At 52.3% G+C, this 13860-nt stretch overlaps 1 protein-coding gene across 3 annotated transcripts in view; it reads right to left on the bottom strand.

The window, feature by feature from the left end:
• Nucleotides 1-2854: 2854 nt before the first annotated feature.
• Nucleotides 2855-13860, bottom strand: part of ANXA6 (annexin A6) — a 41055-nt gene continuing 30049 nt past the window's right edge. For 2 of the 3 annotated variants that reach the window (XM_030572682.1, XM_030572684.1), the window contains 9 exons: nt 13254-13344; nt 12223-12302; nt 11039-11092; nt 7786-7803; nt 5846-5939; nt 5247-5342; nt 4266-4324; nt 3818-3940; nt 2855-3265 (listed from right to left, as the gene is read on the bottom strand). In XM_030572682.1, coding sequence (XP_030428542.1) covers nt 3206-3265; nt 3818-3940; nt 4266-4324; nt 5247-5342; nt 5846-5939; nt 7786-7803; nt 11039-11092; nt 12223-12302; nt 13254-13344 — 675 coding nt within the window. In that variant the 3' untranslated portion in view covers nt 2855-3205. The remainder of the gene's footprint in view (nt 3266-3817; nt 3941-4265; nt 4325-5246; nt 5343-5845; nt 5940-7785; nt 7804-11038; nt 11093-12222; nt 12303-13253; nt 13345-13860) is intronic. The other variant, XM_030572683.1, reaches the window with a different exon arrangement.

Raw genomic sequence — 13860 nt, 5'->3', positions numbered from 1 at the left:
TCCAGGCCATCAGGAATTGCTCCCTCCTGGCTTGGGATGCTTTTAGGGGCTGCTGAGTTTCCCACAGTGATGGGACATGGATTGTATAGTCTAGGTCTGCACTGAGGATCTTCGGAAATTCTGCCACCAGTGAGTGCTGGGGCAGTCCCACTAGCACTAATAACAGAGGGAGCAGACATGGAGCTCGGGGTGTTAGGATTAGTGTACATGGTGGTTACAATGATGATGGCTTGTTTCTGCTGGAGCAATAGCTAGTGGACCTTCGTTACCACGGCAGTAAGGGCAAGATAAGGACCTAGATCGATAGATGGATGCCCTGGGGCTAAACCATCAGTGGTGGGGGGCGGGATGTCAGAGAATCGGTGTTGCAAAGGGAGCTCCTTTGAGGAGGATTTCTCCCTCCTATCACTGAGTGACTTTGGTGTCCTCAGCCACTTAACAGGGAGCAGCCAGGACTTGAATTCATAGCCACACCCTCCCAGGGAAATTCCTTGCGCATGAAAACAAAGACGCTGGTCTCGGTGCGTCAGGTTCAACTGGAATTTCTGGCAGGCGGTGGAGAGTGAGTTTAGGGCAATCTCCTCTGAGCGCAGGGCCAAAATAAACAGACCTCCTGGACCTTTGGGGATCATCTCTCTATGCTTGGCTTGCCAGTGAATGGAAGCAGCTTGTCTCTAGTTGTGTGGTTCGGGGTGGGCCCTAGCGTATGCAGACAAACAGGCCCCACCCTCAGAAGTCGGAGTTACACAAGGATGCTGTGCCCAGGAGAGCCATGGTAGCTCACCATCACATTTGCCAGCATTTGCATGTTGCTCTCAACCCTCCTGTTTCCAAGCAAACAGATGCACTTGACATGCTGCTCCGGATTCCTCTTCCGACAGAGGTGTCATATCTCCACTAAGTCAATGGAATTACTCCGAATTCACCCACTCCTCGCCCCCGGTGACTAAAAGCAGTAACTGCCTCACAGCTTCCACAAATAGATGCCTACTTAGAACATTCTCGATGAGCAGAAAGGAGGAGCGAATCGGTCAGAGCAACCACAAGACCTGCTCCGTTCTTGAGTCTAACCTGCTCCTACCCCCAAGGCCGACAGGCCCAGCACTGAATTGACTTTCATACAATAGCTTTAGCCCCCTTTCAAACATCCTCCTGCAAAATGCTCTCCGCTCTTCCCAACTGATGGCAGCAACATGGGTTAAATGCCAGCTGCTAGGTTAGTGGCCCACTCTGAAACCAGCTGTTTTGGGGATTATGAGCTTGCGTTGCAATGTCGTCCCTTCGCTTGGGTTGCCTGTTTGTTGTACATGGGGTGGCAGGGTATGGTAAGGTACTAGGAGAGTAGGTCCAATTTTTTTTGATGGAACAGTTTTCCATTGGAAAATGCCCTTTTGTAGAGCCCTGCAAATCCACGAGTGTCCACTTTATATCTGTGGACCATTTCTGTGGATAGCCGCTCGGCTGCAGATACAAATTTTGCATCCGTGCAGGGCTCTGATGGTAAGAACTGGGCAGGCAGCTGTGAGAAACTGTGGCGTGGATCCTCCACCTGCCCTTGGTGTGGGTCCTGGGGGGGGGCAGGGACACGGGCCAGGGATTGCTCAGGCCCTCTACCCATGGCAGGTGGAAGGTCCACAGTGGCTCCCCACAGCTGCCAGCATGGGTCTCCCTGACTCAGCTCTGGCTGGGGGGCTCGAAGCCACAGCTCGGCCATGAGAATAGCTGGGCTGGCAGCTGTGGGGACCCTCCATCTGCCCTGTGGAGGGGCCCGAGCACGCAGCTCCGCAGGTCCCTGTGCAGCAGTGACCAGTGGTGCTGGAATGAGGGGGCCTCGCCTGTCACTCTTCACAGGATGGATCCCTTCCCCTTTTCTTCCTCCCCAAGGCCCCTTCACCTCCCCCCCCCCCAGGGAGCCATTGCAGTCCCTCCACCTGCCCATGGTGCAGGGATTGGGGGGGCTGAGAGCAGCCCTCGGCCATGTCTCCCCCCCCCAGGCTCTCCACCCGGCTGAGGGCAGGTGAAGGGTCAGCGACTCTGCGCTGGCTTCCCACAGCTGCCCGCGCGGGGGAATAAGGGGTGCCTCTGAGCCTCAGCCTGGCCACAGTAAACAGAGCCCTGAAAATCAGAGGATATCCGCAGACAATTTTTGTGGATCGCGGATCGGCTGCAGATACACATTTTTGTATCCATGCAATTTTAGAATAAGTAATTGTTAGGTGCATATTACAGTTTTGGCACATGTGCTTTGAATGCCCCATTAGCAGCTTGTAAAGCACATCAGACCATGAATGGGATCACAGGTGAGGGCAGGAAGGTCAGATTTTTACTTCATCTTTATTGTACCAACATCCACACGAATACCTGATATCCAGAATTGCAATCACAGTCCTTTCCATAAAGGTACAGAAATCCAGTCCAGATTTTTCACAGAGGAAAAGGGAAGCTTACACAGGTTATTGCCAGGGAATGAACAATGGGTTTAATTAACCAACCTCTTCCCAGTTTAGACAGATCCTGAACTGGATTTCTGTTTCCACTTGGAGCAGACTCCGGGTCACATGGCATTTGGAGAACTCCTGACAGCTCTGTATTTTGGAATTAAACCATGAAGTTCCCGGGTGGTTTTTGCATGTGCCATTCCCACTATTTCCCCTGGGTATTCTGTTCCCCACTCCACCAGAAAGAAAGGCAGATTTCCCACGGAAAATACCCATGGGAGTGAAGGTAGCAGAGCATGCAGCAGCCAGTGTGATCAGATAACAGAATTAGGTGGCACTCAGCATTACACAAGGCAGCTGAGAAGATGGGCTCTCTCGCACACGAAGGTCTTGCAATAAGCGAACTGGAGTCATTCCATGGTCAGCAACATTAAGGTTTTATTTCTGTGGTTTAAAACGTTTCTTATATCACAGTAACTTCCTGGATTAGTGACACATTTGGACACGAGTCATCTTGCACCAATTCAGACAATAATCCCCCACCCCACTCCCTCCCATTAAATCCCCACCCTGAGACCACCCGGGTGGTCTGCACTGCTTGCAATGTTACACTCTTCTGTGGCACGTTTTTCTAGCACAAGGTGAATCTTCTTCCAAGTGGAACTGGATGTCCTCCGAAGCCCCCTAAAAGCTATAGTGACATCTAGACTGTGTGCACGTGATGGCTCAGACACAGGGACGGGCTTTCACAGGGCTCCTGGGGCAGCTTAGTCATCCCCTCCGCAAATGGCCAGCAGAGCTTTGCAGTAATCGCCGGAGGTGTCCTTCTGCAAGAAGGAAACAAACGCCAGAGAAAAATGAAAAGCCAGAATCCATCTTGGATCTCTGCCTCTGCAAATCAGTCTCACCCCACAGAAGGGAGGAGAATCTTGTGTCAACATGATAAGGGGAGCGCAATCCGGCCCTTAAGCATTTTGGTCTCCTCCAGCAGAAGGCAGGGATCAATGCTGTTGGTGCACAGATGTTATGGGGACAAGCGTCTTAGAAATACCTTAGAAATTTTCACTCACAATGTTCACTGCCTGCCTGGTACATTTAAAGCGTGAATGGACAAAGTGCTGGTTACCATCCAGCAGGGCACAATCCTGCATCCCCTGGCAGATGGAGTAGCTGGCTATCCAAAACAGTGGGAGCCAGCAATCACCATGGTGACACTAATGGCCAGTGATTCAGAAGAGCCCAGGACACTCCCCTGCAGTCAACTTTAAGGGCAAAGGCCAAGCTAAGAGGCACATCTTTAAAGCCTGGCCTGCTCCTGGTCAATGGTAGGGACAGCGCCCAGTGGGGATGTGACAGGGAAGTTCCTGCCCGCTCCTCACCTCAATCATGTGGTGGAGCGACTTCTCGTGCATCTCCTTGAACACACGCCTGATGTTCAGCAGATCGATCTCGCTCCTGGAGACCATGATCCTGGTGAGGGTTCTCTCATCGGTGCCGATGCCCTGGCAACGTGGGGAGAAAGTACAATAACCAAAAGGGGCAGGGAGGGAGCACGATGGGTCCCCTCCCACCATTCCGCTAGCTGATAAATTAAACGAGTTTCCCAAATTTCTGTGCCCAGGGAAGAGTGGCAGCAGTGACGCTGTCATTGGACATAATGCGGGGCAGAGGTATTGCAGCCGCAGCAGCCAGACGGATGCTTCACCAGAACCCATGCAATGGAAAATACCAGTCACTGCCACAGGGCTGCCCCAGCTCCAGCCAGGCTGAAAAATGCAAAGAGCGCCAGGTTGCCATGGAAACCCCAAACAGAGAGTTTGTTTTCACCTTCATGGAGTCGTAGAGCTTGTCAGCAAAGAACGCCGGCTTGTCCTTGACGCTCCGAACTGCAGGCAGAGAGAGAAGAGACATGGTCTGGAAACCTTGCCAAGGACTAAGTAACCAGCCCTGCCCCACACCCCCAGCAATAGTGGCATGGCTCCAGGATACCCAGTGGGGGCTGGCATGGGGGAATCATTCCCCACAGTAAAGCCCCTCCAACAACTTTTGCCTTGGGGGCACTGTTTGCTCTCCGCTTGGGTATTTCAGAGGGAGCAACCACCTTCCCTGAATGTTAGCGGGGGACCCAATGATATGAACTCAGTGGGAAAACCTGATCCCAATGAAATCAATGGCAAAACTCCCATTGACTTCAGTGGCGCTAGGATTTCACCCTAGATCCCAACTTCACAGCATAGGTCACTCTCTAAGACCATCCAGGCAGGTACTTAGCAGGCTCTGAATTATTCAGCTGCCTCATCTCCACTGAATGGAGAAGATGGACCAGAACCAATCCCTGATTTTCTTTTGTTTGTCCCTAGTATTATTCTGATCATGGCTTTCACACAGAAAATAAGAGAGACTAAAGACAGCTTTCCCGATACCATCCCAATATTTAAGTAATACAATCCCTTCTGAAGTTCTGGTTCCATTGGACTAGCTCCAGGGAGAGAAGAGGTGCCCCAGAGCCAGTTAAGGTGACCAGATGTCCCGATTTTATAGGGACAGTCCCGATTTTTGGGTCTTTTTCTTATATAAGCTCCTATTACCCCCCACCCTTGCTGTCTGGTCAGCCTAGAGCCAGCCCTAGAAAGGTGAGGTACATGGGACTGCAGGGCTTAAAGTGGATTGTGATTTGCACAGCCTAGTAAAGGAACCCCCTGCATGGGCAATAGCAGAGAGCCCCACAGGGCCATGCACCATCTCACACTGGGCCACAGTGGAATCCCGGGCCCCCTCTACCCACTGAGCACACAGCGGAGAACTGACCTATGGCCACGAAGGCATCCCTCACGTCTCCAGACATGTGCTTCCGGATGGTGTGTGCCACATCATGGTTGGTCATTTTAATGAACTCTTGGAACACTAGGGACCAAAGGAGAAGAGAGCAAGTCACAAGCCAGAGCATACGACGTCCCAGCCCCCCAGTCCCGAGGCCGCTCTAAGTTCTGCTGTAGGCCAAACCGGCCTCAAGTTGACCCCAAGACCTGGCGGGGAGGGAAACAGGGCACAAAGCCACCTATGCCCCTCCTTTGCATCCTGCCCTAATCCCCCTCCCCCCCCCCCCAGACCTGAAGATCAAGCCCTCTGGTCCGTGTTAGGAAAGGCTAAGTAGGTGCCAGAAGGAATGGTTACAAAACAGCACATGAGTATTTCCTAAGGCAGGTGCAGTTGGCAACCAGGACCCAGAGGTGCAGGGTCCTTGGGCGAAAGGAAAATTTCCACCCTCTTATCAAGGGCTGCATCACTACGGGTGAAGCTGTCACAAGCTCACTCTTCCAGGAAGCGGCAATGTGGGCTCCGCAGGTCAGATCAGAGAATTCACCACTCGTCATAGGGCCAGATGCTGGTTATTAACGTGCTCCTACCTCTGCGGAGATGGGGGTAACTCCGGGTGCACAAAATGCTCAAGAAATGGGTTTCCAGGGATGTAGAGTCGCCGCTGGAAACATCGGATAGTTTCTGCAAAAGTAAGCAAGAGTGAAGGAGGAGAGGAGACAGTGCAGAGAGCAGGAGGGGCCGTGCTGTACACCAGTTCTTCCTGGGAGAATAGGTGGGAACATTTCAGTCCAAAAAGCTTTCCAGAAGGAAAACAGCTTCTTTGACAAAACAGATTTTCACAAAATAAAGTCCATTTCTCTTGAAAATAGTTGAGTTTTCACTGAAAAACAGGAAAACCCAGACATAGAAACATTGTGGTTTTCAGCGAAAATCTGAAAAATTGCAACACCGAGGATTTTTCCCCCCTGTTTCTGTTGAAAATGTTTGACAGGGAAAGTTAATTATTTCCCAACCAACTTGGCTCCCTAGGTTTGATTCTGGTCCAGAGGGCTGAACTTGATGACTTCCTGAGGTCCCTTGCAGCCCCACATTTCTGTGATCTTATGTTTTACTCAGGCCTTGCCTACACACAAACACTGTAGCGCTGTAACGAGACCTGGTGTAGTTAAAGAGATACACCTGTGTGTGTGGGCATGTATTGGCGCAAAGGTGCTTTATTCCCGTAGGGAACGGGAATAGCCTGTAGTGATGCAAAGCATCTTTATCCCGATAGAACTGCGCCCACCCTTGGGATTGCACCGATTTCACTATTTCAGTAGAAAGTCACACTGCAAATAGAAACAGTTAAACCGGTCTAAAAAACTGTGCAGGCCTGAGTCTAAAGTCATTAGTGAGCAGCCTGCTGTGGTCCTGAGTGGGCCGTACACAACCGGAACAGCACCACCGGCGTCACCTCGCATACATGGTGTGGGCGCCATTTTGAGAGCCTAATGGCCTCCTCTATGCAGCAAAAGTGCTGGCACGCTGTTCCGGTACCACTGCCCCGGTGCTCCCGAGATACCCCTGCAGCTGCAGACCCTGTTCTGCACCAGTCAGCCTCAGCTACTGCAACTGCTTGACTTCACAGGGAACAGGACTGGCTCTCAGCTGTTCCACATCTCGGTCGGAAAGGATCCGATCTCCCTTCTCCTCCCCCTAGTGCAGCACCTTCCCACTTAGCGTGGACCCTGTTTAAGCAGCTTCCATTCAAGCCCCCAAGTGTCCCTTGAGGCCTGGCCAGGCTCTGTGGCCCATCCCCTGGGGCCCTGTTGGGCATGGAGAGGCTTGTCAGTCTGGCTGGAGTCTGCAGACGCCTCTGTGGATTGCTGGGAGAGTAGTGATGAAGCTTGGGCCAGTGTAAATCAGGAGTAACCCCACGGCAATCAATGGGGCTACGTGGTGTACAACTAAACTTGGCCCGGGGGCATCATATCAGAAGAGTTTGTGGGGGAGGGAGAAGTTGTATTTGAACAAACCACGGTGTGGGGGGAACTGCCCCTGTTTCCATAGCAAATGTCTCCCCCGCTTGGGCCCACAGGGCTGCCCCCTCTGAAGTGACTTGGGACTGCCCTGGGACTCTGCTATTACGCACATTTCCCAGGCACCCATCACCAATCTTGTCACTGGGGTTCCCATGGGACTTTCTGGGGGTGGCGGCTGGGGGGTGAGAAAGTGAGGAGTCGGACCATTGCCGAGGCTGCTCGCCCAGGACACTGCGTACGTGGGCTCAGACCTGGAGCCTGCACTCCTGCTAAACTCCCGAGCTGACCTCAAGGGAGCGCTCCGACAGAGGCAGGAGGCAGGGTTTGGCCCGTGGGGACTGTTGGAGCGAGATGGACAGCTCCCAGCAGGAGGAGCCTGCAGCCTGGTCTGGGTGTGCAGTGGGCAGGGTTTTACTGCCCCTTCCCCCTCCAGCACTGCAAACAGACTAGGTAGTATCCTGTTAATCATGCAGATGGGGTCAAAGAATAAAAGGGCAAGCACTCACCAGGCTCTCAGCGACCACCTGGCAGAGAGAAAGAGGGGGGGGGGAGAGGAAAGCAACAGGGTCAGAGATGTGCAGCTTACCCCCTTTCCTGGGGGAGGCACTGATCATTCCCCCCACCGAGAGAGAGGGAGACAAGGGTGGCAGAAGAGGACTCCCATTCACCTGGAGAGGCGCCCACCATTCTGACCACTGAGCGGCTTGGCCATGCCCTTTGCTGACCCGGCTGCTGAAAATGCCAGCGGTCAGCAGGGCAGGCAATCAGGCTGTTCACAAGCGCATGAGGTAAAATATAGAAAACTCCATTACCCCTCCTCTGCTAACAATCCCTTACAGAGAGGGCCCTTGTGTGGGTCAGAGGAGAACGGAGCGCGCAGTGGAAATCCCGTTGGGGGTGGTGGTGTCCCAGAAGGGTGATGGAGCATAAAAACATAAGAACGGCTCTACTGGGTCAGACCAAAGGTCCATCTAGCCCAGTTTCCTGTCTTCCGACAGTGGCCAATGCCAGGTGCCCCAGAGGGAGTGAACAGAACAGATAATCATCAAGGGATCCGTCCCCTGTTGCTCCTTCCCAGCTCCCTGCAAACACAGGCTAGGGGCACCATCCCTGCCCGTCATTACTCTTCACAGAGTGCTATCAATGTACCTGGAGTTTTGCAAACACATTGGAAGACAAGGCCCCTGCTCTGAAGAGCTTGCAGGCTAAGGCAATGTCTGGGCTGCAGTCCCAGGGGCGCTTACAGCTTCAATCTCACTAGCTCGGGTTCAGCAGCACTGAAGGTGGCAGTGCACACTTCAGCACAGGCTGTCCAAGCCAGGGTAATTACAGGGCCAGGCGTGCAGCTGCTGCCTCTTCACTGCTCTGGTACCCATGCTGGCTGGATTAAAGCTAGCTCGGGTCCGTCTACCTGAGCAGCAGTCACACCTTGTGACTGCAGTGTGGACATACCCGGAGCAGGAGAGGAATGAGGCCATGAAGGGCTACCTGTGCACATGCCAGAGAGAAGCTGGGTGATGCAAGACCAAGCCACAGTAATTGGGAGGTCAGGAGGTTTGTTTGGTGCAGGGAGAGAGGGAAGATGGCCTATAAAATTACATGGGGACCGTTGTTCTCTTCTGCCAGCCTCTAAAAACTACTCTGCCCTCTCCGAGCCTGCGTGAAGGTCAGGCCCTGGGTGGTGAGGGCATTGGTCTTGCTATCTGATGAAATGTGAGATTATTCCAGTGCATTCCTCCAGGGCTGAGCCATGGGGAGTAGTTTGGCTGGAATGGCCTGAATAGGGGCCTGGGATTTCGAGTTTATCTGCTCAGCATAAGTCATTTTAGCCACTAATCACTGCCTCTCTCTTTCTCCGGTACAATCAGCGGCAGGTCTGAATGAAGCACGGCACAGGACATGCGTAGGAAGGCACAGCACAGCACGGGACAGGCCCGGGACAGGCGTAGGAAGACACAGCAGCATGCGGTAGGGATGCTAGCCCCCCCTCTGCTGGTAGCAATGCTAACAACATTCTCCAGGAGAACAGTGCCGGCCGTGCTAATGAAAGGCACATGTCAACAGGCTTCAAGCACAGAGAGCAGCAAATGGCGGGGCCAGGGAGCAGCCGTGTCCACAGGCGTTGCAGCAGCAGAATATTCAAACAGCCCTTGGAATAGCTCAGGCCAGAGAAATTCGTAAACAGGCTTAGGAGCTCCAATGGTGCAGTGCGGGGGTGGGGGGGAGATGATTCTTGTCACGGGGGTTGAAGTGTGAGCTCTGCGGAGGGCAGAGCTGTGTCAAGGGGTCTTCAAGCTTGATCCCACCAGGCTAACCTTGCCTGGTTCCTGGGCACTCGTGTCATGCTCACTGGGGACTGGGGCTGGTTTACGGGTTTGTGCTGAAATCATGAATTCAGCAGTTCCTGGTTGATTCAGATTAGGAAGCAGGTGCAGCTCAGCTGTTTCAGCGGCCTTCCACTCTGAGATCCAGTGTCACTGCCAGCAAAATGCAAGGGATCGGTAACTCCCGCGGATCAAAACCACAGCAGCTACTGGCACCAGCCTGTGTGAAGCGAAAGTGCTGAGCTTCTCCCCACGGGACAGCCTTCCTAAGCTAACTGCAGCGGTGCTGCCAGCAAGGGGATCTGACTTTTATTTGTGTGGCCCACAAAAATGGTGGCTATTTTGCAAACTAGCTTCTGAGTGATGGTGGCGGGGGGAGGTATTTCCTTTAATAAGAACATTTACAATCCAGGGGGCCAGACTGGGAGCTTCTCAGGAGAGGGACCTTGCCTTCTGTCATGGTTTGGGGACACCCTGTATGTTTACAGAGCTCTGCCAACCGCAATGGCCCCAGGATATTAGAACTGGGGCTTGCAGAAATCAAGCGTGGCAGTTTTATCCAAACACAGATAGTTTTGTCCCAGAAATGGTTCCGCTTCACTAGGCATTTTTCATGTGGGTTTATGCATGGGAACATCTGAGTCATGAAGACCAGTCGTTCCAAACACGGGAGCCTGACGCTGAACACCTGAAGCCGTGGCTTGATTTGCAGAGGTGCTGAGACCTCATAGCTCCCATTGGAGCACCTCAGAAGACCAGGCTCCTTGTTTAGGTGCTGGATGTTAGGCTCCCAGTTTGAACATTTTGGATTTGTTGACTTTCCAAGTGCAGCGGCTGGTGTCGTTCAAGGCAGCGGAAGGAGAAAATCGAAGACAGGAGACAAACAGGAAAAGAGTCAACGATCGCACTAACCAGCGTGAAACCACCATGGAACCCACAAAGGAAATCCCTCCAGAATGGTCTGAAAATTCCATCCAATTTAGTGCCAAAGTGACCTCTGGGCAGACTGGCACATGCTGCAGCACTTCATTCAGGGCCTCAGACACCAACCCACTCACTAATTCTACATCTTTTTAACTAATAAAATGGTTGATTTAAATTCTAAAAGGAAGCACCACGCCCCCAACTCCTCCTAATTCTCCTAGCAGTATGGTGTGATTTCTGCAAGCCCCAGCTAGACTATTCTCATGGAAAATTTGATTGAGATTTTTCCTTTAGGTTGGGAAGAGAAGAGCTACTAAGCAACACGAACTCTTTGAAGGCCCCCTGCGCCTCAGTGTTGGGTACACGGAACCCATCAGAAACGGAGAGGGTAGGTGGTCTCGGGGTGGACATTCTCAGACCCAAGGAGCAAAGGAGAGGTTGATAAATAACACCCACTCACACGTCTGTGAGCATGTGTGTACATGTGCACACCTGCAGGTGCAGTTCTCACCTTGGCATCTTCATGAGCTCGTGTGAGGTCTTCTCCTCCTTCGTCACGGTTGCCCTGTGTTTAAACATGACAGTCATGGAGAAAGGATCTTGGAAGAAATGTCTGCTCAGAGCAGGAAGGATCCTTGTCCCTGCTGCAAACCCAAATGATATTGGATGGCTGAGGCTACTAGTGGTGGCAGAGAGTCTTTCACAGCCAGGTCACGTGGTTGGTGGCAAAAGCCTTGGCCGGCTGACAACTGTTTGGTGACCTCTGCCTGGTTCCTGATGGACACAGGTCTACATCCCAAAGGCCATGCATTTAGCATTAATGGCACCCCAGAGCCTGCACTCCCTTTTCACCCCTGCCAGGGGTCTCTCCAGAAGACACCTGACACACACAGATGGGGATGGGAAGCCAGCTCTGCTGCTGCCTGTTCCATATAAAATTAGAGGACTGCAGTCCACGGTACCATCTGTGTGGCAATGTCCCTTTAAGCCACCTGGCTCCCTGGATCTTCCCTGTTCTCTGCAGTGACAATATATTTATTAGGAGTTTAACTGGGGCACAAAGACCCGAGGACCATCCACAGTCAGATCTCCAGTCCCACCCCAGCATGTGCACACTGAGTACGTTTCCTCCAACATTCCTTGACCAGCTGGGATAGAGCATCACCAATTCCTGTTCATTAAGGACAGGGTGCCTGAGAGCCCTGAGCATATCCTGTCCAGCGCTCAGTCACCTTCTCAGAAATAGAGAGGAGATGGGGCCAGATCCACAGCCAGGGTCAGTCACCACAGCATCATGGACCTCAGAGCAGGAGGTTTTACAAGGACTCAAGGGACATTTTTGTCTAGGTTTATAGCTCCGTTTCCCCCTTTAAAAAATGTGCCCTAGAGCGTGACCTTTCCAGCAGCCTGCAGTCTGACTGGATGGCCATTTGGCATGTTGCTTTCCTATAGGCCGCAAGAGCTAGAAGTGAAAGATTTGAGTGGGTACAATCAATCAAAGGACAAACACCAAGGCATTCTGGTGTATTCCTGAGTTCTGTAGGCTGTCTTAGATTCTACCTAAAGAAACACAACCACATCCCTGTCAACTGTCGGGGAGAAAGGGGGCTATGAGGAAACTGGAGTTTTGTGAGGGGTTAGATTGGAAAACCAGAGTCCCACAAGCAAAGCACACTGGAGAAAAAGTGACCTTACCAGAGCCAGAGAGACAAGAATCCTCTTGAAGTGTCCTGATGTGTCAGAGCTCAGCGCATCCTCCAGAGATTTGTGATAGGCTGGGGAGAAAGGAGCACAAAAATGAACACAGTATAAATATGCATCCCACCTCAAAGAGTCAGCCCCCGCCTTTCACTCACGCATCTGGTTTTGCTCTGGCAGCTGATCATGCTTGCCACACGGGCCCTGGGGATGGAACGGGGCACATGAGAGCAGTCCTTTGCCCGTACAGCCTGTGTATCCAGCTGCCTTGTTTACACACATAAAATGGACGCACAACAGCTTTTACAGGCACAGTTTTGGACACGGAACAATGGGTGCTCAGAATCGGAGGCCGGCTGAAAAGCCTTCACCTGATCCCACATGGTAAAGGACAAGCCCTCTGTTCCAGATTCCCTAATGAAAGGGCCAGATGGAGGAAGCGTGGACAGAGGAGAGGGCAAGGGTAGGACATGAGTCATGCAACTGGGCCATGGCGAGGCTCCAGGACGGGCATGTACAGCTAGTTATCACGCATGGAGCTGGTCCAGGGCAGCGGGTGTTTGGGAGAGAAGGGGAAGGCCTTGGAAAGGGATTCTGGACTCTCCTGTTTTCTAACGACAGGCGCTCAGGGAGAAGAGATGGTGATGGGCACTGAGACAAGAGCCTGGGTAGGCGGGCAGGGATCTCGTTTGCTGAGAATGAACATGCAGGAAATCCAGGACTTGTGCCAAGCACCTCATATGTTTCCATTGCTCCTGAATGGAGGCCAGGGTCATGTGGGAGACGCTGACCATGCCTAGAAGGTGTCAGGTGCCTTCACAGAGCTGTGTGAGGAAGCTAGGCCTGGAGCAGCAGCGGTACACAGACCACTTACCCTGGCAGAGCTGTACTGGGGGGAGCTTGGTCAGCATCGGTCTTGAGTCCCTCACTTTCAGTAATGCTGAAACGTAGCCCTCTTCTCCCCAAGCTCACTGCCAAGGCAGATTGCCCCTGGCATTTCTCTAAAATCTCTCCTCTGGCTTCCTTACCTGCTCTATATGCCTCGTTAATCGCCTGGATCTCCCGATTATTCCGAGTGGCCAAAATTTCAATGAGAATGTTCTCATCGGTGCCAGCCCCCTGGAAGCACAAAGGGAAGAGAACAGAAAGTCCCTACGTTAGCGACACACAGCACACTGTGGGATGGGAAGTGCCTTCCAGAGTAGGGTGACTAGACAGCAAGTGTGAAAAATCGGGACAGGAGGTAGGGGGTAATAGGCCCCTATATAAGACAAAACCCTAAATATCAGAACTGTCCCTATAAAATCGGGTCACCCTATTCCAGAGGGATGTTGCCGGTGAAGTTAGAATGAAAACCCTTCTGGCTGGGCATTTGCACATCATGCCAGTCACACAATAAGGAAGATCTCTTTAATAACAGCAACGCTTTGTTTCAGGAGACAAAATCCCTAAGCACAGGGTAACTCCAGGGTAAATACCCTGCTGCTATGTCCTCATTCCTGTTTATTTACTCTGTATTTGTGGAGACTGGAGAATCCCCCAAGGCAGTGACACCTAACGCTGTGTTTGTGGACCTCAAGCCATGACTAATTCACAGCACAGCAAACAGAAGCTATTCTCCTTGGATTGCTGGCT

The sequence above is a fragment of the Gopherus evgoodei genome, chromosome 8 (assembly GCF_007399415.2).
Source record: "Gopherus evgoodei ecotype Sinaloan lineage chromosome 8, rGopEvg1_v1.p, whole genome shotgun sequence".
In the NCBI taxonomy this organism is placed as follows: Eukaryota; Metazoa; Chordata; order Testudines; family Testudinidae; genus Gopherus; species Gopherus evgoodei.
This window is presented reverse-complemented; position numbering and strand designations above follow the sequence as displayed.